Here is a 27446-nt window from a genome sequence, read left to right as displayed (position 1 = left end):
TCGCCTAAATTACTCAGCTTGGCCTTTCGTCGTTTTTCACTTCTTTCTCGTCATCCGCATGCAGGATTTCCTGATCTTCCGCTTCTTCTCCGATGTCGGATAAGATAACTCTCAGGATTTCCCCAGTCTCTTCTTCTTTTATCAGTTTCAGCCAAGTCTCCTCTGGATTTCCTTGACTATCTGCCTCTTCTCCGCGTTCAGGCAGTGCCACGTACGTCCATTCAGGTGACTTATATTTCTGATTTGGATTCCTTGCTCATTTGTTTGCTTCTGACACTTCTGTTTCTCCGTCTTTCTCTGGATGCTGACTAGTTACTCCATTCACTTGTTCAGCCTCTGAGGGTTTAGCTCGTGTCAATCTGTATCTTAATTTCTTAATTTTATTTGGCCAAATATCTCCTTTGACGTTCCTTCTTGTTTTGCCGTCTTTGCCGTTTCTTTCCTCGATCCAAGTTCTCTTTCTCAGAACTCGACCTTCTGGTATCTCTGTTTCGCTGTCCTCAGATTCTGTTTCATTTGATTTTTCCTTTTCAGAAGTCTCCTTTTCCACCTCTTTGGTTGGCCCTACTTCTGTCCCTCCTCGGGTCTCCGGCACGCAATCTTCTTGCTGACTTATTGTCCCTTCACCTGTCTGGATGTTGCAGTTCCCTACACCTCCTCGGGGATCTTCCGCAATCTGTCCCTCTCTTTCTACAACTGTCCCTTCCTCTTCTTCTTCCAGTATTTTCTCAGGTGGAATTTCTTCTACTCTCTCATTTGGTGTAAATGTTACTTCTGACTGAATGTTCTTTTCTTTTCTTTCCTTCTTTCTGTGTTCACCACTTGCGGTTTGCTCGTCTCCAGAATCTGAAGTGTCTGAAATCTGCAATCTTTTCCTCAGAATTTCCTCTCTGGGGGTCTGAACTAGTCTTGGCTCATTTTCCCCCCTTTCAGGGTTTTCTTTTGTTTTTGTGTTTTCACTGCTTGACTCATCACTTGATTCTGATTCGTCAAAGTATTCCTTTCCAATGCCGTCTGCTGGATTTGGAACTCTCAGAGTGTGACTAGCATGTATCCAGTTCTTCAGTCCTGCACACTTCACAGCAGTTGTTGTAGTCAGGATGGCCTGTCTTGGCCTCCCCCACCTTGGAACCAGGCAGTTTCTTCTTCTGTGTACTTTTATCCTTACCCAGTCCCCTGGGCTCAAATCATGGGCTGGTTTTCTTTCAAGAGTGGTGGCATCCGCTCCAACCTGGTGAAACACAGAATGAACTGCGTCAGCCAGGCCTTTACAGTAATCCAAAATCATGTCATCAGTTATAGTCATCAGCTTGTTGACTGGCACAAACACATGTCTCATGGCACGTCCCATGATGATCTCATGTGGACTCAAACCTGTGGTTCTATCTGGAGTAGACCTAATGGTCATCAAGACCAGTGGCAAGACATCAGGCCATTTCAAACCTGTGGCCAAACACATTTTTCCAATTCTATTTTTGATGGTACCATTCATTTGCTCGACCACACCAGAAGCCTCTGGTCGGTAGGTACAATGCAGTTTCTGTTGTACACCCAATGCTTCACAAATCAGTTTCATGATCTCATTGTAGAAATGTCCTCCTCTGTCTGATTCAATGGTTATTGGGAACCCGTACCTTGGGATGAATTCCCTCAACAACAGCTTGGCCACTGTGATTCCATCATTTCTTCTGGTCGGGTATGCCTCCACCCACCTAGAGAACAGACGAACTACCACCAAAACATACCTCAGTTTGTTGTAAGGGGGCATTTCAATAAAATCTACTTGCATTCTAGTGAAAGGTCCTCCTTCCCGACCTATGGTACCCAGACTCACCACTGTTTTTCTTCCTGGATTGTACTGGTGACATGTCAAACATCTCTGACAGAGACTTTCTGCAATCAGCCTGAATTTTGGATTATACCAGGTCTGTTTAAAGGCCCTTATCATGGCATCCCTTCCCAGATATCCTTGGCCATGATACATCCGTGCCATGGTTGACATCATGCTATCAGGCATTACTGGTCTTCCATCTCGATATACCCACACATGATCTTTTTCTCTGGGGGCACATCCTGCTTTTACCCACGGTCTCATTTCCTCATCCCCTGCTTCATCCTGCAGTTGTCTCACTTCTTCCCATGTTCCCACAACGTTAGTAAACATTATGGAGCAAAAAGACATTTCCTTTTCCTTAGACCGATTGATCGAATATTTGTTTCGGGCACAATACTGAGCCATGTCATTTGCAAACCGGTTCCCAGTAGTGATGTAATCACTACCTTGTCCATGAGCAGCACATTTCACCACAGCCAATTCTTTGGGCATTTGTATTGCCTCAAGCAATTTTCCAACCACTTCTGCATTTCTTATGGGAGTCTCACTTGAGGTCAGGAAACCTCTTTGCAGCCATAGTTGGACGAAATCGTGGACAACTCCGAAGCCATACTGGCTATCAGTCATCACAGTCACTCTTGCATTCCTCCCAATCTTGCATGCCTTGGTTAATGCCACTATTTCTGCTACTTGAGCGGATCTAACTCCTTTCAAGGGTGATGCCTCTATAACTGCTGCAACTGTACACACTGCATAGGCTGCACTCAACACTCCTTCGTCCGTTCTCAAACAGGATCCATCCACAAAAAACACATGATCACTTTCTGGCAGTGCTAGGTCTTTTATATCAGGACGAGGTTTCGTGCAATAATCAAGCACATCCAGACAATCATGATCAGCTTCTTCTCTTATCTCCACTCTCTCTGCATCAGGCAAAAGTGTAGCTGGATTCACATTCACACATCTTTCCAGACTCACATTGTTCGCACCTAGAATGACCTTTTCATACTTAGTCAGCCGACTATGTGACATGAACTGTGTTCGACTCCTTGTTAAAAGGATCTCCACACTATGGGGTACAAACACTTTTACTGGATACCCCATCACAATTCCCTCACTCTGTTCCAGGCTTCGGCATGTAGCCGCTACCGCTTTCAGACATCCTGGCAGACCTATTGCCACTGGATCTAGCATTGATGAGAAATAGGCAATTGGCCTTCTTTGTCTTCCATGTTTCTGTATCAACACTGAAAGTGCACACCCATTTCGCTCACTACAGTATAGCTCAAACTCCTTTTCATAGTCTGGCATACCTAGTGCAGGGGCTTCACAAAGACTGTTTTTCAGCTGTTTGAATAACGCCAATTCTTCTTTGTTCAGTTCAAGGGGGTCTTTCACCTCACTTTTTGTCAATTTCACCAATGGTTTGGCAATCAGGGAGAAGTTACTTATCCACTGACGACAGTACCCAACCATTCCTAGGAACATTCTTACTTCTCTTTGGGTCATTGGAGCTCTCATTCCTCTAATGATTCGGATTCTGTCTATGGTTACTTTCCTCAGGCCTTTTTCAATATTATGACCCAAGTATGTCACTTTCTTCTTACAGTACTGCAGTTTTGCTGGAGATACCTTAAGTCCTCCATCTGCCAGGTGATTTAGCAAAGCTATGGTATCTGTTTCACAAGCTTCACGTGTCTTTGACGCCACCAATAGGTCGTCAATATACTGGACCAAAACTGAATTTTCAGGCATAGTAAGGCTTTCCAGAGATTTCTTTAACAGCTGATTGAAAATGGAAGGGCTTTCTGTGTACCCCTGTGGGATTCGGCACCATGCCAAAATACGGTTTCCAAACCTGAATGCAAAAAGTGGCGGGCTGTCATGATGCAAAGGTATGGAAAAGAAAGCATGACACAAATCAATTACTGTATACCATTCTGCATCATGTGGGATCTGATACAAAATTACTGAGGGATTTGGAACAATTGGACAACAGGAAACAACAATTTTGTTAACTTTTCTCAAATCTTGTACAATCCTGAATTTCCCACTTGGCTTTTTCAGTCCCATGATAGGCGAATTACATGGACTGCTCATTATTTCCCTCAGCACTCCTTGCTGGATCATCTTCTCAATTAAAGGGGTTACCCCTGCTATTATTTCTGGGGTCAGTCTGTACTGTGGAATGTTGGGGTAAACAGCTCCCTCTTTTACAGCAATTCTCACTGGGTCTACATTTCTCATCAGGCCTACATCTTCCCCAGTGAAGTCCCAGACCGCTGCTTTCACTGTCTGTTTCAATTCTGGGGGCAGTTCATCTGGATTGAATACTGCATAGGTTCCAGCAACCTCACACTCTCGATTAGCTATGGTCATTTTATACAGGACATCCTCATCTGGTGTCTCAAAAGCTATTCCGTCTGGTATACAGAATATGGTGCAATTCATTTTGCACAACATATCCCTCCCTAATAGATTCACAGGACTGGTGTCACACACCACGTATCTATGCATGTCTGAGAATTTCCCTATTCTGACCTTTACAGGATCAGTAAGGTACGTTTTTATCTGGGTGTTCGACACACCAACTATTTGGATTATTTCATCCGAAAGAGGAAGATTTTTCACATCTGCTGATCTGACAGTGGATCGTGTAGCTCCAGTGTCTACTAAGAAAGTAATATTTTCATCATTAACTTTCCCATCTACAAATGGTCCTGTCTGATCTATTTCTAGAGATGCGCCAAGTACGCACTCTGCTTCCTCTTTTCGGCACCGTCAATAGATTTCTTCTGGCTCACTTTCATCATTGTGCATCCAATATTGTGACACAGCGCTCGTGCGTTGCGGTTTGTTTACCTGTTCTTCATTGTAGAATCCCGTTTCCTTGCTATATCTTTGTGTACTTCGGCTCTGTGGTAAGGGCGGTTTTGGCACTTGATTCTGTAGACCGACAGCCTTCTGCTGTTGTGGCGATGGGCCACTCCCCTCACACTGCACCTGTGGATTTAATGACGGATTTTCATCATTAGCAAGAGGTGGATTTTTACACTCTGATTTCCAATGCCCTAACCTGCCACAGTTGTGACAAGGGAACTTCTTCTTGGCTTCCTCAATGTTACCCTTTCCCTTTCCTGGACCAAACTTTGATTTTATGCCTGGATGATTGGCTTGTTCTATTAGCTGAGCTTCCTGCCTCTCTGAAACTTTTACTTGAGCCCACATTGCCTTCTCTTTTAGTTTCCGCTGTTTTGCCTCAATTTCATCACTAAAGTATTTAGCATGTCTCAAGATCTCATCTATTTTCTTACTTTGCCAGTCCACGGTGTGCTGCCTGATCATGTCCCCAATCTCAGGACGCAGACCATACACAAATCTGTACACAAAATGACTCAGGTCCTTTTCTCCCAGGCTGTCATCCCCACTAAACTGTTTGAACGCCAGAATTAGCCTCTCATAATATGCGTGGACTGACTCTTTCGCTTCTTGATGTGTTCGATCTATTTTAACCCAATCTGTTTCTTTTGGGGGCACTTTATTCTTCAAGAAGGCCATGACCTGTTCATACTTCTTCATGACCTCCGGGTCTGGAGCTCCTGTTTTGGGATCTCTCGGGTATTCTTTAGTGGGCCAGTCTATGACTATCTTACATTCTGTCCACAAGTCTGCTGGCACTATTATATCAAACAGGCTATTTAGATCAATCCACAACACTTTTGACAGTTTCACAAATCTGTCTACCTGCCTGTACCACTCGACCGGCTTTTCCCGTAATCGAGGAAAGTCATTGGTAAATGACAAAATGTCCTGTCTGGTCCAATGGACATGCACATATCCTCCTCCTGGAATCTCTCTCATAGGTAACTCCATTACCACTTTTTCCTTTTCTCTCACGGGAAACGCTGGGAATGTCCTGTCTGAGATGTCATCTCGCTTTCTATACCACCGGCTCTTCCATTTATCCACATCTCCCCAATTTCTCAATACTGTGATTATGTCCCTAATCTGCCCTATTCGTCTTGCAGCGTTCAGATTTTCAATGTCTTTTTCTGTAAAATCCACTCGGTAGGGCTTTTGTAATGCCTTTACCTTTTCCATGTCAATTCCCATTTCACTCGCTATTTCTGCTAGTCTGTCATGTAAATTCTTCGCTCTCCAGGTGATGCTCTTGCATAGGAACAGTAGTTCCTCATCTTGGTAGTTTTTCAGCTTTTCTGTGGGAATTGTCCCTACTATCAATTCTTCTAACACCATCCTCAATTTCGCAACATCAATGGTATGTGATTCTTTTTCTTTATCCTGCAAACCTTTTAGCCAGTCATTCAAATCTTCAGTAGTTATGCTTACTGACTTTTCTGCATTTCCTGGTTCTGTCAGTCTCTGTGGTTCTAACATCGATCCCTCTACCCTTCGGTTTCTCTCAACAGTATCAGAAAAATAAAATGGATTCTTTGACACAGGTAATTCTCTTTTACCCATAGCATGTTCCCAGGAATGTTCTTTCGTTTTCATCAGAGGCTGTTCTGCCTGTTTCTGATTCACATACGGAACAATTAGTCCCTGCTCACTGTTTTTCTGCTTCTCAAAAACAGGCATAACAGGACCTATGGTTACAGGAACTGTAACTGCTTCTAGATTTTTCGTTAGTTCCCTTATTTTCTCAGTCAATTCTAAGGTGGTTTCCGCTAGTTCTCTAGATTTTTCATTCTCAACCTTAGCCTCCTTCTCTTTAAGTGAATTTCTCCATTTTACTTCTGGGGTCATAACTTCTGTTTTAATGATTCTCAGGGTCTCCCTCACTGGTGTTTCTGTAGTGGGCGTTTCTGGCTCTTGTCTGTATGGAGGCCGGCTCTTGTAAAACATATCATCTAAAACATCGTCATCTGTGTCACTAGCCCCATACCTCTGAGTTTCTACATGATTTCCTTTTTTCTAGACATTTTCTTCCTCCATTTTCCCCTTCCGTTCTAAGAGGAAAGAATCCTTCCGTCATACTGGCATCTCGCCACCTCCTCATTCTATCGCTATGAGTCTCTCGATCATTCGGCCGCCCAAACATGTCCTGGATCCATTTCTCTGCTTTTCTCGCTCATGCATCTCATCTTCCCACTCTGTCAATGCCTCAAACTGCGTAGGCCTAGGTCGCGGATCTAAACTCATCATCCTTTCCCGCAAGTTCCTTAATATGGCCAAATTAAAAGACCCATCCTCTGGAAACGCTAGAACTCCGTCTTCCTTTGTATACTTTGCCCAATTGTCTAACCAGATACAGGTATGGTACCCATATTTCGCAACCATAAAGGATGCGGGGGTCTTTGCCGGAGGAAGTAACTGTCCTTCCCTAGTCACAATTTTCTTGTCTTTTACAGATACATTTTTCAATTTACTAAACACAGACTTTTTCTTTCTCTCGGGTGAATGATAATACATTTTCCCGTCTTCCGTGAACTCTTTTAGTCTTCTATACCTCGGTATGATTTTTAATCCAATAGTAGTGCGACTCTTACTCACGCACCAATCCTGGCGCGTCTACGTCACTGTCGCAACTTCCAATCCCTGCGCGACTCACACTAACGCACCAATCCTGGAGCGTCTACGTCACTGACTAGCTGTCCAATCCCAGCGCGGTCCTTCTGACGTCTACAGTCGCTGCAGCGGCTTTTACTCCTCACTCCTGTCCTCAGTCTACCCCTCCTTTACAAAACTACTCGGTAGACTTTGTTTCAAATTTACAATACTGGTTAGTTACAACGTACAAACATCTCCATTGTCTGCTCCGCTAACCACAGAATAGCAAAAGACCTTTCCCACGAGAATCCTGTTTCCCGAGAGCAGCGCTTACCTCTGCCCTACTACAGAATTATTACATCCGTTGGCAAAATAGCACATCCGTCTACTTCACCCTTCTACCACGCATTAATTAACTGTTCTCTCCGGAATTAAAACACATAGTTGGAAACGTAATGCTCCTGAGAAGTAACACCAGAGTTCCACAATTAATTCAATTGCTATTTCATTCACACACTTTCACACAAAGAAATAGTGTTCATTCACACAGAATCCTGCTTTTCTGAGAACAGCGCACAGTCTGTCCTACTACAGAATTATAACATTCGTTAACAAAGCAGCGCTTACCTCTACTCTGTCCTTCTAACAAGCTCAGAGAACACCTGCTACCTTTCCAGTAAAAAGCGTTATCGGCATACCTACTGGTTTCCTGGTACTTTAGACTGAAATTTCACAAATAACTCTTTGCTATCATATACACTTCTCTCACACAGAAATTATCTTTAATGGCGACACACAGCGATGTCACCGAATCGAACCCAGACAATGCGACGCGCAACTTAAATTTTTACGCGTTTCCCCGTGTACCTACGGGCAACCACAATCCTGTCTTTCCCGAGAACAGCGCTTACCTCTGTCCTACTATGGAATTGTCACTGACTTCTTACATCCCAGAAGCCGTACAGACTACATAGAACTCAATACGACTTCAACGTATAGTGTTAATACATATATCAACATCAATTGATAATCAATAAGCTATATATACATGCCAAAATCATCAACTAAAATAATAAACTCATCTCTAGTTCCCCAGAATACTGGTAGCTATATATATATATACACACAACTCATCAAACCTAGACAATAAAAACCATCATCTTGCTACCAAGAAAACTGGTGCAGTTCAGAACACAAAATTTCCTCCTGCTTCCACGGACGGAATGATTTCACAGTCACACGCACATATACACATCACACGCTGGTGGGGCCCATAACACCAACATTCACTCTCATCAATCTATCCGTGCCTACAGGGAAGAGAGAGATCTTCAATTTCCCTTCCGAACTACAGCTTTATTTCTCTTGGATGGAGGAGACCACATCTATTTAATTTTATCCTAACAATTCCTCCATCCGGAGGCCAACTGGATCATTTAGTTGACTAGTGATTTGATGATAAACACTTCAATTCATTATGCTAATAAAATATACATTTCAAGAAATAACCACCCGACACAGTTCTTCAAACAATCAATTTCTTTATCTAATTAAAGTTCAGGTTAAATCCTAATAAATGCAATATTATCTTTTGTCATAATTACCTATTCTGGCTAATTGTCGTTCTCTAAGTCAGAATCGGGTTCTCAGAAAATCCTCAAAGAGTCTAGCGTCCCGTCCTCTGCTATCAGTGTCATGAATAGCATCGATCAGGGCGTGTCTCAAGATCGTAGGGTGGTAACCTAATTTCCCTCTCTGGACTACTAATATTTATACTAAAATTTTGCATGAAAAGGAAACATTTCATAATTTCTAGTCATTTCATTGGCTGAATTCAGCCCCGTCCCAAGATTTTAAGCAATAATTTTAATGTTCACATTCGGATGATGTATTAAACTAGGCGTATGGGAAATCGTTCCCAGGTCAGGAATGTATCAGTCTATTGTGGAAAAGGTGGCTTTTGGTTCCAAACTAGCAATATTTCTTCCATGTTCAGGGACATTGGCTTCTCGCCCAGAGTAGTCTTCATGGACCTGGTACAGGGGTTCAAGGAGAGGTTGCTACGTAGTCAGAGCAGACGCCTTCCTCTGCTGTCAATTGCATGAAGTCATGTACTTCAGTATGGATTCGGTTGGCGGCCATCTTTGAGCTGGCCGAAATAGTCAACTTAAGGGAAAGAAACACAAAACATAATTAATACATTGGAAATGAATAAAACAATGTTATTCCCTTGCTAATACCCTTATGTGTATGTATTTATCTAGCCATATGTGACAATTAAAGCCGTTAATGCTGGTTTATTTAAGCGCAAATCACATAAACGTTACTTAAGCTAAACATATAAATTTAATATGCGTACAATCTTAGTTCACCTATTAATTTAGCCATGCAAATGCATTCCCACGTATGTTCTCTTGATTAATAAGGTTGATTAGTTCAGCACAGCACACTGTTTAATCATTAAATTTATCGTTTAGTCATTTTAATATAAACATATATAAATGGATTGGGTATACCAACTATTTTTATTTTACCCACTCCAGCACTACATCATACTTAATAAACGATAGGCGATCAGGTCTCACAAGCAGAGTGTCCCTAACGGGAACATAAATCATGCAGTCTTTTTTATTCACAAAACAACAACATTGGTGGATCTTGATTTGCTTCTCATAGGGTATATGGTTCTCAGGACTATTATTATGAGGTTGCTTGTCGATTGGGTCAACCACTGTTGGTAGGCCAGGAAGCACCAGCAAAAAGGCCTTGTTCTTGTATTGAGGATCACATTGGCTTCATCGATTACCTAAAGGGTGTCTGTGCCCTTTTCTCATGGAAGTTATTTTTGTTGGTATGGTATACCACGTTTTTGGACTTATTTTGGATTCTGGTCATGCTACTCTTCTTGGTGAGGAGGTCAATGAGAGCACTTTATTTATTGTTTGAGAGATGGATTGTTTCTGTGGCTTCATTGACATAGTGCCAATGATGCGGCTTTGGCTGAGGGGATGCAGAGCCTGCATGCTATTGCCTGAGACTCAGGGACTTCTCCTTTTCCTTTTACATCTGTAATCAGAGTGAGGGTTTAGGTTTGACAGAATCTGTCTTTTTTTAAATAATTTTGTTTATTGGCATTTGGCATAAACAAGTACATAGCAATCGACAATTAATGCACAGTTGTGCGATAGAAAATATTTGTGGTAAAACAAAGAAACATTAAACCAAAAACAGAGGCATCACATTGAGAAGCACATTCATTTGACACATCATCGCAATTTGAAATCGAGGAAAATTTCAACACATACAGGTCCTAGTGCGAATGCTACAGAGGAGGGGGACGGAAGAGTGCATAATGTATAGAGAGACAGTGACATTGCGTGGCCAGAGGATATAATTAGTGAGTGTCTGTCAATGGGATGCGGTGGAGACCTCCGGATTTTGTGTAGTGTCTGTGTTTCGAGTAGACAGCCAGGTCAAAAAAGGGCCCCAGATGTCCTTGGGTCGAGATGCTTCAGGCAAGAGCTCCCAATATGTAGACATTTGTTCCTGGCGGAGGGTGATATCCAGTACCCAAGTTTTAACAGAACGTGGGTGTTGTTTGCCCCAGTGCATCGCAACCCGACGTTTAGCCAAGAGCAACAACATGGCCAGATGTTTACGATGTCCCGGTATAACACCCTGAACATAACCCAGTAGACATGGTTTGGGCGAAGGGGATAGATGGGTCATAAGGATCCCATTGATTGATTAATGTATTGCAGCCCAAAAGCGTTCAATGTCAGGACAGCTCCAGGCCATGTGCAAGAAGGATGCATCTGGTGATGCACATCTCCAGCAGTGTGCCTCCGGGCGTTTAAGTTGTATGGGTGTTCTGTAAATGCGATGCAAAAACATAAAATGTATAAGGCGGAGTCTGTAATTGAGGGACAACATCTCTAATTGCCCGAAACAGAATTGCCATTGAACTTCTGTCAGCGGGTCGTCAAGGTCGTCATTCCAGCTAGCGAAGGCCTTTGGGTGCGTGATCGAGAAAGAGCGTTACATGCTACCATATGCTAATATGCTTGTCTGAGGACGAGTTCGTCACCAACAATTCTAGGGCAGGAAGTGGCAGAGGCGAAGTTGGAAATGTGTCATGTAATTTACGGCACGGCCCTCTAATAGCATAGTATAATAGTAAATTGGAAAAGTTAATGGTGTCGCCAGGCGCAGGTTCAGGGGGGGGGGCAAGGACACGTCGACCGGGTATAAATCACCAAAAGTATCCCAGCCCAGGGTGTGGGAGTGGGTAGAAGTGCCTTTGTCTTCCATTATGGATATTTGAGGGCCATGTGCGAATTTGATGGAGGGAGCGTATAGGACCGTGTGACCTGCCCGAGTGCAAAGTTTGTCCCAGGCCCATCGTAACGTGTCTGGTGTATGTATAATCACAGAATGACGTTTGAAGGGCTGATATAGAGCTACCATCAAAGGTAGTGGTGAGATGTTATCCGCCTCCACTGCAACATGGGGCTGGAAGGGGGTTGGGAATATCCAGTGATGCAGGAATTGCACATGCCAACAGAACGCATAAAGCGCCAGATTTGGAGCGCTAAGTCCACCCTGAGTCAGTGGCAGCGTGAGTACCTCCCATGCAATACGAGGTTGTTTCCCGGCCCATACCAGGGAGATCATCGAGGAGCGCAAGTAATTTCAGAAATGATTGTGTGAGTTGCAAGGGGAGATTGATAAATAAGTAAAGAAGTTTAGGTAGCACAATCATTTTGGCTATGGCGATGCGCCCGCTAATGAGATGGGGAGTTTAGACCAGACCGTAATTTTCCCTTCCAACCATGCCATTGTGCGGCCAAAGTTCATGTCGCAGAGCTCTTGGATGTCTGTACTAAGCCAGATTCCTAGATATCTTACAGGGCCAGAAGCCCATTTGATGGGATAACCCGGTTCAAATGTGGTGAAATGAGGAGTGAGGGGAAGTAGAGTGGATTTGGTCCAGTTGATATGCACCCCAGAAAGGCCTCCAAATGTGATAAGTTCTCGGAGGACCAGTTTAAGGTTATCTAGTGGGTCTTGAATATAGAGGGTGACATCATCTGCATATTGCGATATATTGATATGTCTCATGGGGAAGTCAAGGCCCCGCGTTTTATGGTGTTGTCGGATTTGAGCAGCCAGAGGTTACATTGCAATAGCAAACAGGAAGGGCGAGAGAGGACACCCCTGCCTGGTGTCACGTGTAACTTCGAATGGAGCAGATATTAATTCATTTGCACGTAGTCTGGCCATCGGTTGTGAATATAGTAATTTTATCTGCATGATGAATAAGGGACTAAGACCCAATCTGGCTAGAATAGTGAAAGATATGGCCATTCGAGCGAGTCGAAGGCCTTGGTGGCATCCTGGAAAGCTGCTAGTGCCGGTGTATGTGGATCTCAGTGATGTAAGAGGGCAAAGAAGGTTCGTAGGGTGTGCCCAGGTATGAAGCCGTATTGGTCTGGCCTAGTGATTAAAGGTAATAGGGGTTGAAGCCTGTTCGCAAGGAGCTTTGCATATATTTTATTATCGATATTGATGAGGGAAAGAGGGCTATAGGAATCACATTTATTGCGGGATTTGCCCGGTTTGAGCAGGGTGGAGATGATGACCTCTTGTGTTGTAGTCTGGAGTACACAAAACAAGTAAGAGAGAAAAGGGAATTGTCATAAAAATGGAGGGAAATTCTCCTAGTCCCCTTGAGATACTTTAAACAAACAAAAGAAGGAGTACATCCGGGAGACGGATCGAAATCTCCAAATTGCTGGGAAAGGTGCACAAGGCAAGAAAAATGTTCTTTTCTTTAGAAGATCCCTCACTCACCAACCTGGTTGGTGACACGCTTCATCATCGGGGTCCCACCCGGATAGCCGGGTGCCATCCGGGTGTGCTTCGACACCTGATTACAGTGGAGCAGGTAGTTTTTTGGTGCAAGTGGGTGAATAGTGGATTCAAAATAGGCCAGATATCACTCACTATGAAGATTTATTCCGGAGCGACTGGCCAATTTTAAAAACATTGAGTAGATACCTTGCTTGGTTAGATTGACCAAATGTATCTAAAAGTGGGAAATAGTGCCAAGAAGTGCAAAAAAACGGTCTACATGTTTCAACCTGTGTTATGGTAGTGTTAGGTCTTCGTCAGGACCAAATGACGCGACCCGGGTGGTGTACACACGCTAAGGTGTACCCTACCCTTGATCACTGTGACCTAACCATCTACTCACGGTCAGGTGTCCTGTCATCCAATTTGAAGACAGTAAGAATTAAAAGACGCGTTATAGCGTGCCTCATGGGAGTCGGGTCGTGGTGCTGGCTCAGAACCCGATTTGGTGGAGTCAGTCACCGGCTGGAATGCCTACCCTATGCGACCCGTATCTGCTCCCCGAGGGCTGCCGTCTCCCGGAAGTACTCCTTCTTTTGTTTGTTTAAAGTAGTCTGGAGTACACCATTTGGTAAGGAATCAGAGTACATTTCTGTGAGGTGGGGTGCTAGTATGGAAGCGTAAGTTTTATAAAATGCTGTTGTAAGGCCATCAAGGCCAGGTGCTTTGTCCAAAGGGAGGCCCTTAATGACTCTAACTATGTATTCCTCTGTAAAGGGTTTGTCCAGGTATTCTCTATGTGCATTTCCTAGCCACAAGACTTGTAGCGAGTCTAAGTATGCAGTGAGCTCAGAGTCTATTTGTGGTGTGGAGGAGGTGTACAGTGCAGAGTAGAATTCGGTTGGGTGTGCTTGTATTTCCTGTGTACCTCTAATTAGTGTATCATTATCCCCAGAAGTTCTGTAATATAAGGGAGACGATGAGAAGGTTTGAGAAGATTAGCAAGTGTTTTCCTGGGAGGATCCCCTTCACCATATCTTCCAGCAGTGGCATATTTCCCAAGGAATTTAAGTTCCCTGGCAGCCTCTTCATTAAATTCGGAGAGTTTTTCACGTATTGTGACTAAAAGGGAAGAGTCTTTATGTTCAAAGTATTATAATGCTAAGCCTTTAAGTTAAGCCTCCAGATTGCAGTGTGCCACGTAGTGATTTCAGAACCCCTGATTGGCGAGCTATGCACTTCCCTCTTATCACAGTTTTAAAGGCCTCCCATAGTACAGATGGAGAGGAAACAGAACCCATGTTTAACGTAAAATATTCAACAATATTGCTTCTAATTTCAGCCTGAAATGCCACGTCTAGGAGGGCATGAGGTGGTAATCTCCAAGAGAATTTGTGTCTGACAGAAGTAGGGAAAGCTATTTTGCAGGTTCAGGGGGAGTGGTCAGATAGCATTCTGGGGAGAATCTGCGTGTCTGGTGTCCATGTTGCCATATCACTGGACAGCAGCCATCGGTCTAGTCTGGACCAGGAATTGTGTTGAGTTGAAACATATGTACCCTCTTGTTTTTGTGGATTGAAGTGCCTCCATATGTCTACTAAATGGCAATCAGAAATAAGTGAAATAAGGAGTTGCCTAGATTTGGGATGGAGTGCCCGGGAGGAGCCCAACCTGTCTAGTTTGTCACATAAAATCGCATTGAAATCGCCTCCCCAGAAAAGGGTATCACAGCCCATCGTAACAACCTTAGACCATACTTCACTGAAGAAATTCGGATCGTCTTCATTTGGCCCATAGATCACAGCCAGACTAACTCTGCCCCGCCCAGGGTTCCTTTCAACACAACATAACGTCCCTCTGTGTCAATGTGTGAATGTGTAAGCGTCCATTCTATGCCCTATCATATGAGTATGGCCACTCCTCTAGAGTAACTGGAGTAGGTAGACGAATAATGTGTCGCCCAGCGTTTACGCTGAAGTCTATTAGTGTCTGATGGTAAGAGATGAGTTTCCAGTAGGAAACATTTGTCCGCCTTTTGACGTATCAGAGAGGTAAGTACTAACCTAACCTTTCTATGATTATTGAGGCCGCGGACGTTCCAGGTTAAGAAATTATATGAAGCTGGCATGGAGTCTAGTGGCATAGTAGCAGTAATTGATGTTCTATCTTAGGTCTCTCTACTAGGGGCAGAGGAATGCCAATTATGATTAGCTAGTAGGTGTAGTAGTTTGATGCCTGATATGTGAAAAGATAGAATATAGAGCGAAGATGATTTCCAAACTGCATCAAAGAATACTGTGTGTGAGTCTCTGAAGTAACCGAACAGTTACTGTACCCAAGAATCCCCCCACCTCCCACACCAACCCCCCCAAACAGGTTGTGGCAATGTTCCCTCCCTCCACCCCAACAACCCCAAATCAAAACATACAGTCAAAACCATGGGAGTTCTCCCTATGGGGGCATGAGTTGCCAGCAAACAACCCTGACCGTGTGGCAGGGTGACCGGGCTATACTGTAGATGCAGAGATCGGATATAGGATAAATCAATGAGCTGCAAAACAAACGTATTAGAACACTGAGCCCCATTGTAGAGAACAAAGAGAAGGCAATATACACAATATGTGTAGGGGGGTGCAACGTGGCGCACATCGCAAATAGTTCCTTTCATCAGTCATTATCGCTGACACCAGCTTCTTTTTATGCATTTTGGGATGGTCGGGGCGAACACTGTCCAGGACAAATGTGTTTTGCGTATTTAAGGGCTGACTTGGCGTCGGTAAAAAAGGGAGTCTGACCAACTTACGAGATTTTAAGTTTGGCTGGATACAACATTGCGTACAGGATTGCCGAAATGTTGCCCTGGTGAGTGATGGGGCCATGTACCCTGGCTGCTTTTAGAATAGAGTCAATATAACGGTAGTTTAGTAGGCGCACAATGATGGGTCTAGGCGTGCCACCAACTGGTGGTCGGGGGCCCAATGTTCTATTCGCCCTCTCTACCATGAAGACAGTCAAGGGTGCTAGAGGGAAGAGGTCTCGTAACAGCGCCTCAATGTAAGGCTCCATTTTGGGGATAGCTGTGGTCTCCGGTATCCCCGCTATACGGAGGTTGTTGCGCCTGGAGTGCACCTCCAAGTCCTCATTCTTAGCTTGTATGACTGAAAGGTCTTTTTCCATATTGAGGAAGTGTTGCTTGGATTGAATTTGACATTTGTGGGCCTCGGTTGCAAGATTAACTAAAGTGTCAAGTCGGGATTCTTGCACATCTACCTGACGTTCCACTGAGTCCAGTCTGGATTTAAGGCCGTCAAGCTTAGCGTCAATGGACTTGAGGTTTGTGCGCACATCTAACATAATGGAACGTAGATCTTCCTCTTGTGGTTCGCCACTGGATAGGGATTCCCAGAGCCAGGGTCTATATTGCGAGTTTTGTTTGTTTTCAAATGCTAACTTAACCTGTTTAGGGTCGTTCTTCCCCATGGTGTGTGCCTCTAATGAAGACCTCTGCAACACCGCCCTTCACACAACTGTCGAATATTACTGAGCCGCTATGTGGGTGCACCTAGACTCCCTCAATGGGTCTCACAGCGAGGCAGATGCCAGCACCAGATCTAAGGCGGTATGGGATGCGATGGTGCGCAGTACCCGTACGAGGCAGGGAGTGCACAGGGTCTGCTGCGTCACGCACCCAGCGCCCCATCCAGCGCCACCACCACCCCACATGGATTTCCAGAGCCACCCTAATGCGCAGGCCCGCAACCCAGCGCAGAGCACACCGCACCCAAAGCCCTACACAGGGCACAGAAAGGCCTGCTGGGGGGCCTGTAGGCCAATGCACACACATGCAGGGCAGCAGAGGCCTGCAGGGCCGAATAGCTACTCACAGTTACAGGCCCACGCGCCGACTCAATGGTTCAGGCAGCTGTGGTATTCCCCTGCAGAGCACCCCGTCGTCTCGTGGAGGCAATGCAGGCAAGTGGCGTTGGAGTAGCAGGCCGGTCCACAATGCATCAATGGCTTAAGAAGCAGGGAATGAGATACAGCCGGCCGGGTTTGATCAGTGCTGCGTCCAGGTTCCTCCGGGGCAAGCAGTCACTGGTGCGCGATGAAAGATGTGCTCACTGGGCTCACGGCTGCAATTGCGGGAGTGGCGGCCCCGGTCGGGAGCCCACCAGGGCTGTTTGGTTCAGGTCGCCGTGTAGTGCGGTAAGCTGGGAAGGCCCCAGAGCAAACTCCCTCGTAAGGACCCGACTCCGCAGTAGAGTCGAATCCAATTCGGGCCTCAGTGAGGTAGGCCTGGGTCGTCTCGTCACTGCCGAGCACAATGGTAGCTCCCGTGCAGGGTCATCCTGTGAAACCATTCCAGGTTTTGAGTGCTGGGAATGTTTAACGTAATTCGAACCGACCTGTTAGACAGGAAAAGATTCCTGTTATTCCAGCCAATTTGTCGGAGTGGAAATTCAAGGGACTTTCTCTAAAGGCCACAAAGGCCACGAATGTCATTACTGGAAAGCACTTTTAAAACATCGTTTCCCTTCAAGCCAGGCGGATGTCCCTGGTGATTCTTGGTCAATGTGTTTGTGTTACACTAAAGCGTTGCGTTGTGTGTGTCACAAGAAGGCAGTGGTCCGCACCTTATAACTCCATTAGGTGATAAATTCCAGTGTTGTGCGCTGAGGTCCCCCGATTCGGATTTAGCCCCGGAAGGGGGGGGGGGTTATGGGGGGAACAGGCATTGTGATTGGTGGGGTATCACCTTCGTCAGCGCAAACTACTTGTTCAACGCTAAATGCAAGGACACCAGTGTAATTGAAGTGTGGATTAGCGGGAAAAAAATCTTAATATTACACGATTTTATGAAAATATGACTGTTTCCAGGAAACGGTCCTTGGCAAACAGCACCTCTGGTTTAGGGGAATGCATAGGAGAGCACTGTTTGGGAAACGGCGGGCAGAAAGTGCCTAAAGGGCCCTCCTATGCGAGGTGACACAGGGTCAAAGTTCACTTTGACCAGCTACGGGTAGCGCTGCGAAGGGATTCCAGGTTTTGAGCGCTGAAAATGATACCGTAATTCCAGGCAACCTTGGTGGAAAGGGAGTTCAATGGACATTCTTAAAGAGCTTCCAAGGCCTCTCTGCTGGAAAGAACTATAAACGAGCCCGCCCTAAGGTCAGGCTGATGTCCCGGGTCACGTGCTGCATCATTTTATATCTCATTCGCCTCACAGAAGACTGTGGGTGGAGCTTGGGAGCTGCATTCCACCAGGGGGCGATAAATAGCAGGCTTGTGTGCAGGGGTCTTCAGTACAGAGAGGGGGTGATGTTCTCTGGTTGCCTCTCAAGGGACTACCGTAAGGCCAACTTCACAGACATGAGTCGCCAAGCAGTATTTTTCCTCTCGCTGCTGGCCTTTGCGGTGGGTCAGCCGGCCAGCCTGCGGTTCTCTAAGGGGCTGGACACTGAAGGCGCGTTTCTCCTGCGGTGGGACTTCAACAAGACTGCCGAAGAGATCACGTTTGAGCTTCAGATGCGGACCACCGGATGGGTGGGCTTCGGACTGAGCCCCAGCGGGGGCATGGAGGGAGCAGACATTGTGATTGGTGGAGTGTCATCCTCGTCAGCTCAAACGACCTATTTTGCGGTAAGTGCAAGGACACCTTTGTATTTAAAGTGCGGATTGGTGGCTCAAAATCTTAATATTAAAATGCAGTGAATCAACCTCTTAACCTCGGACTTCTCTTCGGAACGCAGTCCTTTGCAGACACCCCTCTGCTTCAGGAGAATGCAGACAACAGCATGGAGCGGGGTTGGCCTACCGGCTAGGGCGGTCCACCTCGCATCTGAAGACCTGGGTTCGAGTCTGGGCAATGACCCTGAACATCCTGTGACTTAGCGTAGATCACTTAATCTCCCCCGTGCCTAACAAAAAATGCTATTGAAAGCGCTCTGATACCCGATTCGGGTCAAGTTCGCGCTGTTTATAAAACTCTTTAATAAATAATGAAAGGGAGGCAAAGCGGGTCTAAAGGTCCCCGGTGATGGAAAAGAGTAGTGGTGACCCTGGATCAAAATTCATGTTGGCCCGTTATGGGTAGTTGACAGGCGGACAGCTAGAGCCAAATTTCGGGGAGGGGGGGACTAAGTCTTCCAGCCATAGGCAGAGTGGCTGTAGAAGGGGTGAAAACACAACACCAGCCTCATTAACGAGTAAATGGTCTTTTAAAGACCTGTGACGTACTCGGGTGCGGCTGCAATTAGACGGACGCCAGCCCGCGAGGCTGGCTCAGCCGGGCTGACACACATGGGGGGCGGGGGGGGGGGGGGGGGGAGGGGCTGAAGCCCGGTGAGCCCAATGGGTGTTGCGCGCCTGGTAGTTGAAAAAACAGGAATTTCACTTTGCCACCCTGCTATGTCAAAGATTTTTCGAGTAGGTGTGAATGACGTGGGCTTCAAGCCAAACTTTAAAAGTAGTCGATTACATGGATTTTCTACTGTTCAGATGGACGCCGACACTATATTTGAGGCAAAAATTGGCTTGTTTCACTCTTAATTAAATATGGCGAAAATTATATTACTAGCATAACCTAGCCCCCTTCCTTCCCCTGCTCCCCACAGACAGGTTACAACATACACTTACCACCTGCACAAAGCTGGCGGTGAATGCATGCCCTAAAACATATGCAATTGGGAATCCCATGTGGTTTAAAGACCGGTAAATGCGGTCTCGCATTGTAATTCCCCATTCCTTGGGGTTCCACTCGTAATTGCACAGTACTGCTGTCGTGTTACCACATGGTAATGTTGTTTTGCTGTGCGGATTTACACCCGACCGCTACCGTGCAATTCGGAATTCGAAAAAAGCTACATTGCATCATCTTGGGTGCGCCGTGGCAAGCACTGCAATTCCAATGAACGACTCTTGTGAAATAAATGTGGAAAGAATGTCACAAAAATAATTTAAAATATCAAGTTAATTGGAAAAGAAACCTAATATAAATTGTTACATTAAGTGTGTTTACTTATACATGTTAATAGGCCTCCACAATCGTCCATGGTGCTGGGAGCGAGCAAAAGGGAGTTAATCAAACTAGAGATGACTTAAAAATAACGAAAATAAACCAATAAAATTTGCCTAAAGAGAGCACTTAATTTAAATGATGTAACGTAAACACCCCAAATGTAACCCTCCCAATGTAAAGGTGTTCCGGGTGTACTCACCTCGAGGTAATGGCTCCCCATATAACGCTCTCAGTGCCTCCATGGCTCCTGTCCCCAGCAGCGTGAGTGCTGAGTGCACCGCTCCCTGCCGCCTGCTGTGAGTTTGTTACATGTGGCGTATTATACTTTAGTGGTTTTATCATGAAGGATTACTGTCCTGTTTTTTTCTCAATTCACCAGGCGTTTTTGGGAGGCATCCATTGGTAAGTCATATATTAGCATTTCTTTCTGTGTCGAAGGAATTCTATGCAGCAGACAAGAACCATAGGACAGCCACATCTGTCCAGAGGAAAACCTGTAGATATGGGATTGCCTTATATAAGACCTGCAGCGTGTCGCATACAAAGGCACCTAGGTAGGTATCATAACTACCACTTCGTCATGTAAGGCATATATATTAGTTATAATAAAGTGTCTTTTCGCATACAAATCTCAAATCCGCTTTACACGTTAGAGTACAAGACTTCCCATCCTTGAACAGAGCGAGCCTGCCTTGCACCGGTCTCATGCTCGTGAAGTACTTTTTGTAAGGTGCATATATATAACCTTTACAGGCAACTTAACACAGCAAGCCACATTGTTGCACTGCGTGGAAGGGAGGGGGCAGGATTGCTCCTTATTTAACATTAAACGGTGCATTTCTTCCCTCTGTCGCGCGCAAAGGATCACCTTCCGCACGAAAACAATCCTGAGGCTTTGTACCCTTTCTGTGTGCTGCAGAATGCAGCACATGTAGGAAGAGGGAAAATGAGGAGAAATAAACATATTTCTCCTCGTTACACCGCAAATGGGGAGGCGTAGCATTTGGACGCATTCCCAGGTTTGCCACTTTAGTAAATTTGGGACTGTGCCAAAACACTCCTTTAAAGACCATTGTTTTAACCAGTCCAATGTTTTTGGGCCCGAGGATTTCCATACTGACCGTATGGAGAGTGAATGAGACGGCGTGAAATTATGACTCCATCCATATTAGACGATTCTGAAACCCCTTTGAGCACCAAGAGGATCATGTTTAAAAAAAAAAAACCTCTGGCTTAAAATATTGGACTGATTAAAAAGTAAACTGCTACAGGTGGGTACTTGTATTTCATTTACAGAACACTTTGCAAATTATGACTTGTGGACTCTCTTATACAGCCAAACTACTTACACCTCCCAAAGGCGAGACCTATTGGCTATGTCAATGCTGGTTTAACTTTGGATTTTCTTTAAAAAAAACTTTTTCGAAATTGGTATGGGATTTTTCTTGTGTTGTACTGTTACGTGTTTGAAGTGCTGCATAACTACTTTACATATTGCCTCTAAGTTAAGCCTGTCTCCTTTTTATGTCTCGCCTAGCGATGCAGCGCATGCGCTGGTCGCCTGGTTTGGTGGGCGAAGGGGGACAGGAGATGTGCACGCTCACGGCGTTTCTATCCGCTTGCCCCCGGACAGCACATTGGCACGCGCATGTCGTGTCTTCGCTTTCGAGCGCTCCCACCGTGGACAGCACATTGGCACATGCATGGCGTCTCTTCACTTTTGAGTGCTCCCACCACACGCTTTCACTTTTGCGCGCTCGATCTCAGCCTGCCTTTTCAGTCAGTGTTGTTTATATAGCGCACCTATTTAATATCGCACTTATGTAAAATAGCGCCTCAGTAAAAATCAGTACCACCCAGGCCGTGCATGTAATTCGGGCCCAGAAAATCAAAGAAAGTGTTTATACACTGAGACAAATAAGTCTACGTTTGAGTTCTGTTTGTTTCAGAAGGTATGCGCAAAATGGGAAAGTGCTATAAATATAGTACACACTGTGCACTTGAGCGCTAGAGTGCAGCGAGAGAACTGGAATCGGAAAAAAGTAGTACAGGATTGTTCTTGCTGGATAGGACTTGACTTTCACAGAACCTAAACATTCCTGGCCATCAGAGGAAATGGTGTTTCGTTTTGGGAGTTAACTTGTTAATTCTCTGCAGTTACCGGATCTCCCGAGGTTTGTCAAGTGGCAGAGTTGTTTTAAATGGTAGACGCGGGCTAGTGTCTTGAAGCAGAGTTGGGAACCTGGAGATCTGCGGTGCAATCATGGCTTTGCCGGGAACATCGTGAGATTCTGCGCAGATCACTTCATATCGATGTGCTTGAAACAGTAAAAATTGTGTAAACCAGCAGTGCGATTTGCTGTAGTGTAAAGTGCCCAGGTCATGCCCCCCATCACATCCTAGTTTTAGTAATACGGTTTAACCTGCCCCTGCATTTAATTTCTCTTCTACATCCTGCACCTTGTGATCTTTAAGACGCACCTGCTGCGAAACTATACATAAAGCACACAGGTATACACACCTGTACGCACACACATACTTAATACTCATAAAAAGGGCACATGCCATTTCTCAGGACAGTGTTTCAACTCAATGTTTACGTTTTATTTATTGCTTCCAGAGTGAACATCTCAAAAGACCTCCCCTGCCTTTCTCTCCTAAACTCTTTTTCAATAAGTAATCGGAGGGTTAAATCCACTAAAAAATGGGCGATCATGAGCTGCGCATTTTCTATTCTGTGCTTGCTACTAGGAATTGGTTCTCTGTAAATTGCTGCATTCTGACCGTAGGGCCCTGCTATAGAAAACACACCGCCCCCACCTCCTGGAAGGCAAAAATGGGTCTAGTGAACTCCCATAATGTGACAGAGGATGTGGTCTAACGGTCAGAGCTACCGACTTTGTAGCTGGGGAACCAGGTTAGAGCTTGGCATCAGCTCAATATCCTGAGATGCAGGACAAATCACTTAATCTCCCCGTGCCTACCAAACAAATAACAAGCACATGCAATGCAATTGGTCTCACATTTACGCGAGTTTGAGCTATTGATATGGCAAATGCCAATGTCTTTTTTTTTGTTTTGTTTTTGTGTTTAAAACGTAAATAAAAAGCATTGTCATTTACAATGCCAATAGCTAAAACTAGCGTAAATGCGAGACCTATTGCCAAGCTGCAAGAGGGCTGGCCACAGGTTAATTCAGGATTAGCTTTTGCCTCACCCTCACAGATTGTTTACTGCTTGAGTAAAGTTTCATCCCCCTCAATAAGTAACCCGATTTCCTGCTATACATAGTTTGTACAGTTAGCTTTTAGACAGAAGAGCTGCATCATATTTAATAAACGATAAAGGTTCATGTCTCACAAGCAGAGCCGTCCCTAAAGGGACATAAATCATGCAGGGCCATATTATAAAGGAACGGCGATAACATTATCGCCGCTTTGGCGGCAGGAAACTGCTGCTAAAGTGGCGATAATGGGCTTGATGATATGCCCTAGAGAATTCCCATAGAAGCCCATGTTCTGGTCTGAACCTGGGCTTCTATGGCAATTCTCTAGGGCACATTATCAAGGCCATTATAGCCGCTTTAGCTGCAATTTCCTGCCGCTAAAGCGGCGATAAATGTTATCGCCGTGCCTTGAATATGGTCCTTTTTTTTTTTTTCACAGCGACATTGATGGATCTTGGTGTGCTTCTCAGATTGCATGTGGTTTTCAGGGCTATTATGAGGTTGGTTGTCTATTGCGTCAACCACTGTTGGTAGGTCAAGAAGCACCAGCCACAAGGCCTTGTAAGACTCTTGCATTGAGCATCCCAAGGGCTTCACGGATTAGCTAAAGGGTGTCAGTGTCCCTTCCTCATGAAAGTTATTTTTGTTGGTGTGGTATAAAGTTTGGGACTTTTTGTGGATCCTGGCCATGTTACTCTTCTTGGTGAAGAGGTCACAGAGCATTTTGTTTGAGAGATGGGAGTTTCTTTGGCTTCATTGAAGGCCGTGTCCAAGGATGAGGCTACAGCTGAGGGGATGTAGAGCCTTCTATCTTATCCGAGACTCAAGTAAATCTCCTTTTCTTTTTTCATCTGTGCTCAGTGAGGGTTTAGGTTTGACACAATGTGTTTTTAATACTGTTTTGGCTTCCACATTTTTTAAAGGGTTGTATTTAATAGATTGGAAGTGAGTTAGCATACATTGCTGGCTAATAAGTGTTAGCAAGTTCATGGTAATGTCTTTTAAGAGGCAACAATGCGCCTTCTTCATTTTTGGTTTCCCCTTGATGTGCCAGTGTGCTGTGGAGCAGGGGCGAAGAGGGCAACCACGCAAGGGGAGAAGACTGGGGTGAAGAGGGCAACCACGCAAGGGGAGAAGAGGACCGGGGGGGAAGAGGGCAACCACGCAAGGGGAGAAGAGGACCGGAGGAAGAGGGCAACCACGCAAGGGGAGAAGAGGACCGGGGAGAAGAGGACCGGGGCGAAGAGGGCAACCACGCAAGGGGAGAAGAGGACCAGGGCGAAGAGGGCAACCACGCAGGGGGAGAAGAGGACCGGGGCGAAGACTGCAACCACGCAAGAATAGAGGATTCCACAATGGTAGCTGCAGTGCACTGTCATCAATGTGAAACCTTTCCAGGTTTTCAGCGCTGAAAGTTTAATGTGACTCGCGCCAACCTGTTAGACAGGAAATGTTTCCTGTAGTACCAGCCAGCTTGTTAGACTGGAAATTCAAGAGACTTTCTTTGAAGGCTACAAAAGTCTAGAATTTAATTACTGGAAAGCGTTGTTAAAACGTTTGCCTTCACGTCAGGCCATGTCCTAGTGATTGTTGGTCACTGCTTTCATTACTCTAAAGCGTTGCGCTGTTTGTGTGTTTGCCTCACAGAAGGCAGTGTGTTGAACCGGAGTACTGCTTTAGCTGATAAATTCCAGTTTTGTGTGCTGAAGTCCCCGATTCTGACTGAGCTGGGGGGAGGGGGGCTATGGCGGGAGCATACGTTGTGAACGGTGGGTATCACCTTGATCCGCTCATACTACCTATTTACGGTAAGTGCAGGGGCACCTGTGTATTTGCAGTGTGCATTGGTGGCACACAATCTTAATAGAACAATGCGGTCGATTTCAAGAAAGCCTGACTGCTTTCCAGAACAGCCCTTGGCAAACATCACCTCTGGTTTAGGGGAATGCATAGAAAAGTGCAGTTTAGAAAATGACGGCAGAAAGTGCCTAGAGGGCCCTGGTAGTGAAAAAAAGATGCGAGGCGACACAGGATCAAAATTCATGTTGACCAGTTTAAGGGTAGTCGAGAAAACCGATTAACTCTGAAGGGATTTCAGGTTTTGAGCGCTTAACATGATGCGGTCATGCCGAACAACCGGTTGGACAGGAAATTCAGTGGACTTTCTCCAAGAGCTTCAAAGGCCTCTCTACTAGAACTTTAAAAGGCCGCCTTGAAGTCAGGTTGATGTCCCGGGTCACGTGCTGCATCATTTTCTATCTCATTTGCCTCAAATAAGACAGTGGGTGGAGCTTGGGAGCTGTATTCCACCAGGGGGCGATACAAACCAGGTGTCTGCCGGGTCCTCAGAACAGTGAGGGGTCGATGCGCTCTGGTAGCTTCTCAAGGGACAACTTCACTGAACATGAGTCGCCAAGCAGTATTTTTAGGTCGAGCCTAGAGCTGCGCATGCACTGCTTGCTCGACTTTTAGTAAAGGGTAAAAGTGCTACCAGATGCTGCCATGGCCGGCCTAGAGCTTAAGTGCATGTGCGCGCTTCAATCCCCCCCCTTGAGTGCCTCTGTCCTTCAATTCCCTCCCCAACCACAGATCGCGTCACTCTGCTGGCCTCCTTCTCCCCCCTGCCACCCCCCCCCCCCCCATCTGTATACTGCAGCAGGCCGCGCGATCGCTCTTCAATAGTTTTACTTTTCATCAGTTTCACTTTTGCGGCCAATGCTGGTTTCCTGCACGGCCAATGCTTGTTGTCTTCTGCTTTTTCTTAACTTAATAGCATGCCTGGCGTAGTGGTCGGATTCGGCTTGCCTATGAGTCTGAAACAACTGTTTGAAAACCCATTCTAACACTGAGCCCAGAGACTAGTTTTACTGTTACCTAACTATTGAATAAAATGAGTCTGTATTGAATGTCACCCTTTTGTTGGATGCATCATTTTCAAGATGGCTGCATAAAATGTCTTCCCGCGTGGCTCCAATGTCTCCTACCGGGGATACTTGTGTGGCATGTTGATTGACTGCATTAAACCCCCTATAGTCGTTATGAAGAAGTAACAAAACATGCAGGCTGGCTGGCTGCCTGGCATCTCATTACCAACAAACTGGCAGCCCACGGGTTAATCCTTCCCCTGAACTACAAAAAGAACGTTTCACTCTCCTCGATTGCCACCCAAGGCCCTGCATTTTTAGGTCTCGCCTAGCGTTGCAGCACAAATGCGCTGCCATTGCTTTGCGAGTCATGCAGCATATACTATAGTGTGGAAGCTCAACCCACTCTCTGCCCATTTACTTTTGTCTTAAATGCTGCCTTCCGATTGGTTTGAGGCTTGCTAGTCCCTCCTCATTCATCATTTGTGTCCTTCCACAGCTATTGGCCCCTTTACTCCTAACACTATTTGCTTCCCTGTCTCCCAACCCAATCGCGCCCTCCCTCAGTCTGACTTTTCAACCTCCCCTGCCCCTCCCCCCCACTCTAGTTCGTGTTTACTTGCCTGCCGGCACTTCTGTTTTCATCTTTAGTATTGCCACCTTGAAATATGCGTGTTCAAGATGCGTGCTGTACAAAAACTTCTCTGGTTTAATGAACTAGATTTTAATGTTACTCTAAATATAAGAAGACTCTAGGCAACATTCGGGGTATGCATGGCAACTGACGCCTCTTCGTTCACAAATGGCATTGTTGTCGGGCAGGAGGAGCGGCAGTGTTAACTCGTGCATTAAAAAAGCACTTTTAATAACTTCCTCTCAATTCAGTGCTATCATCTTGTGTACTGAGGTGATGTGCTAAAGAAATGCACTTTTGTGAATTCTGAAGAGACATTTACATGTTTACTGTATGATTAACATGCCGATCATTTTCACGTCTCGCCCACTGGCTCGTATACGCTTGGCTCTTCTCCGGCTGGCTCTACCTGCTAATTAATGTATTGGCTTGCGCACCTCTAACAAACAGATAAATGGATACATGACAGTGAGCCCGGTAGATGGTAGAAAAGTAGATTGGTGCAG

General features: G+C 45.4%; 1 protein-coding gene across 1 annotated transcript in view; it reads left to right on the top strand.

The window, feature by feature from the left end:
- The first annotated feature begins 18487 nt into the window (after positions 1-18487).
- The window catches only part of LOC146813102 (putative DBH-like monooxygenase protein 2), a 100859-nt gene continuing 91900 nt past the window's right edge, over positions 18488-27446 (top strand). Inside the window, exon 1 of the mRNA XM_085620078.1 lies at positions 18488-18838. Coding sequence (XP_085476204.1) covers positions 18518-18838 — 321 coding nt within the window. The 5' untranslated portion in view covers positions 18488-18517. The remainder of the gene's footprint in view (positions 18839-27446) is intronic.

The sequence above is a fragment of the Triturus cristatus genome, chromosome 7 (assembly GCF_964204655.1).
Source record: "Triturus cristatus chromosome 7, aTriCri1.1, whole genome shotgun sequence".
In the NCBI taxonomy this organism is placed as follows: domain Eukaryota; kingdom Metazoa; phylum Chordata; class Amphibia; order Caudata; family Salamandridae; genus Triturus; species Triturus cristatus.
Note: the sequence above shows the minus strand (reverse complement) of the source record. Positions and strands in the feature narration are given on the sequence as shown.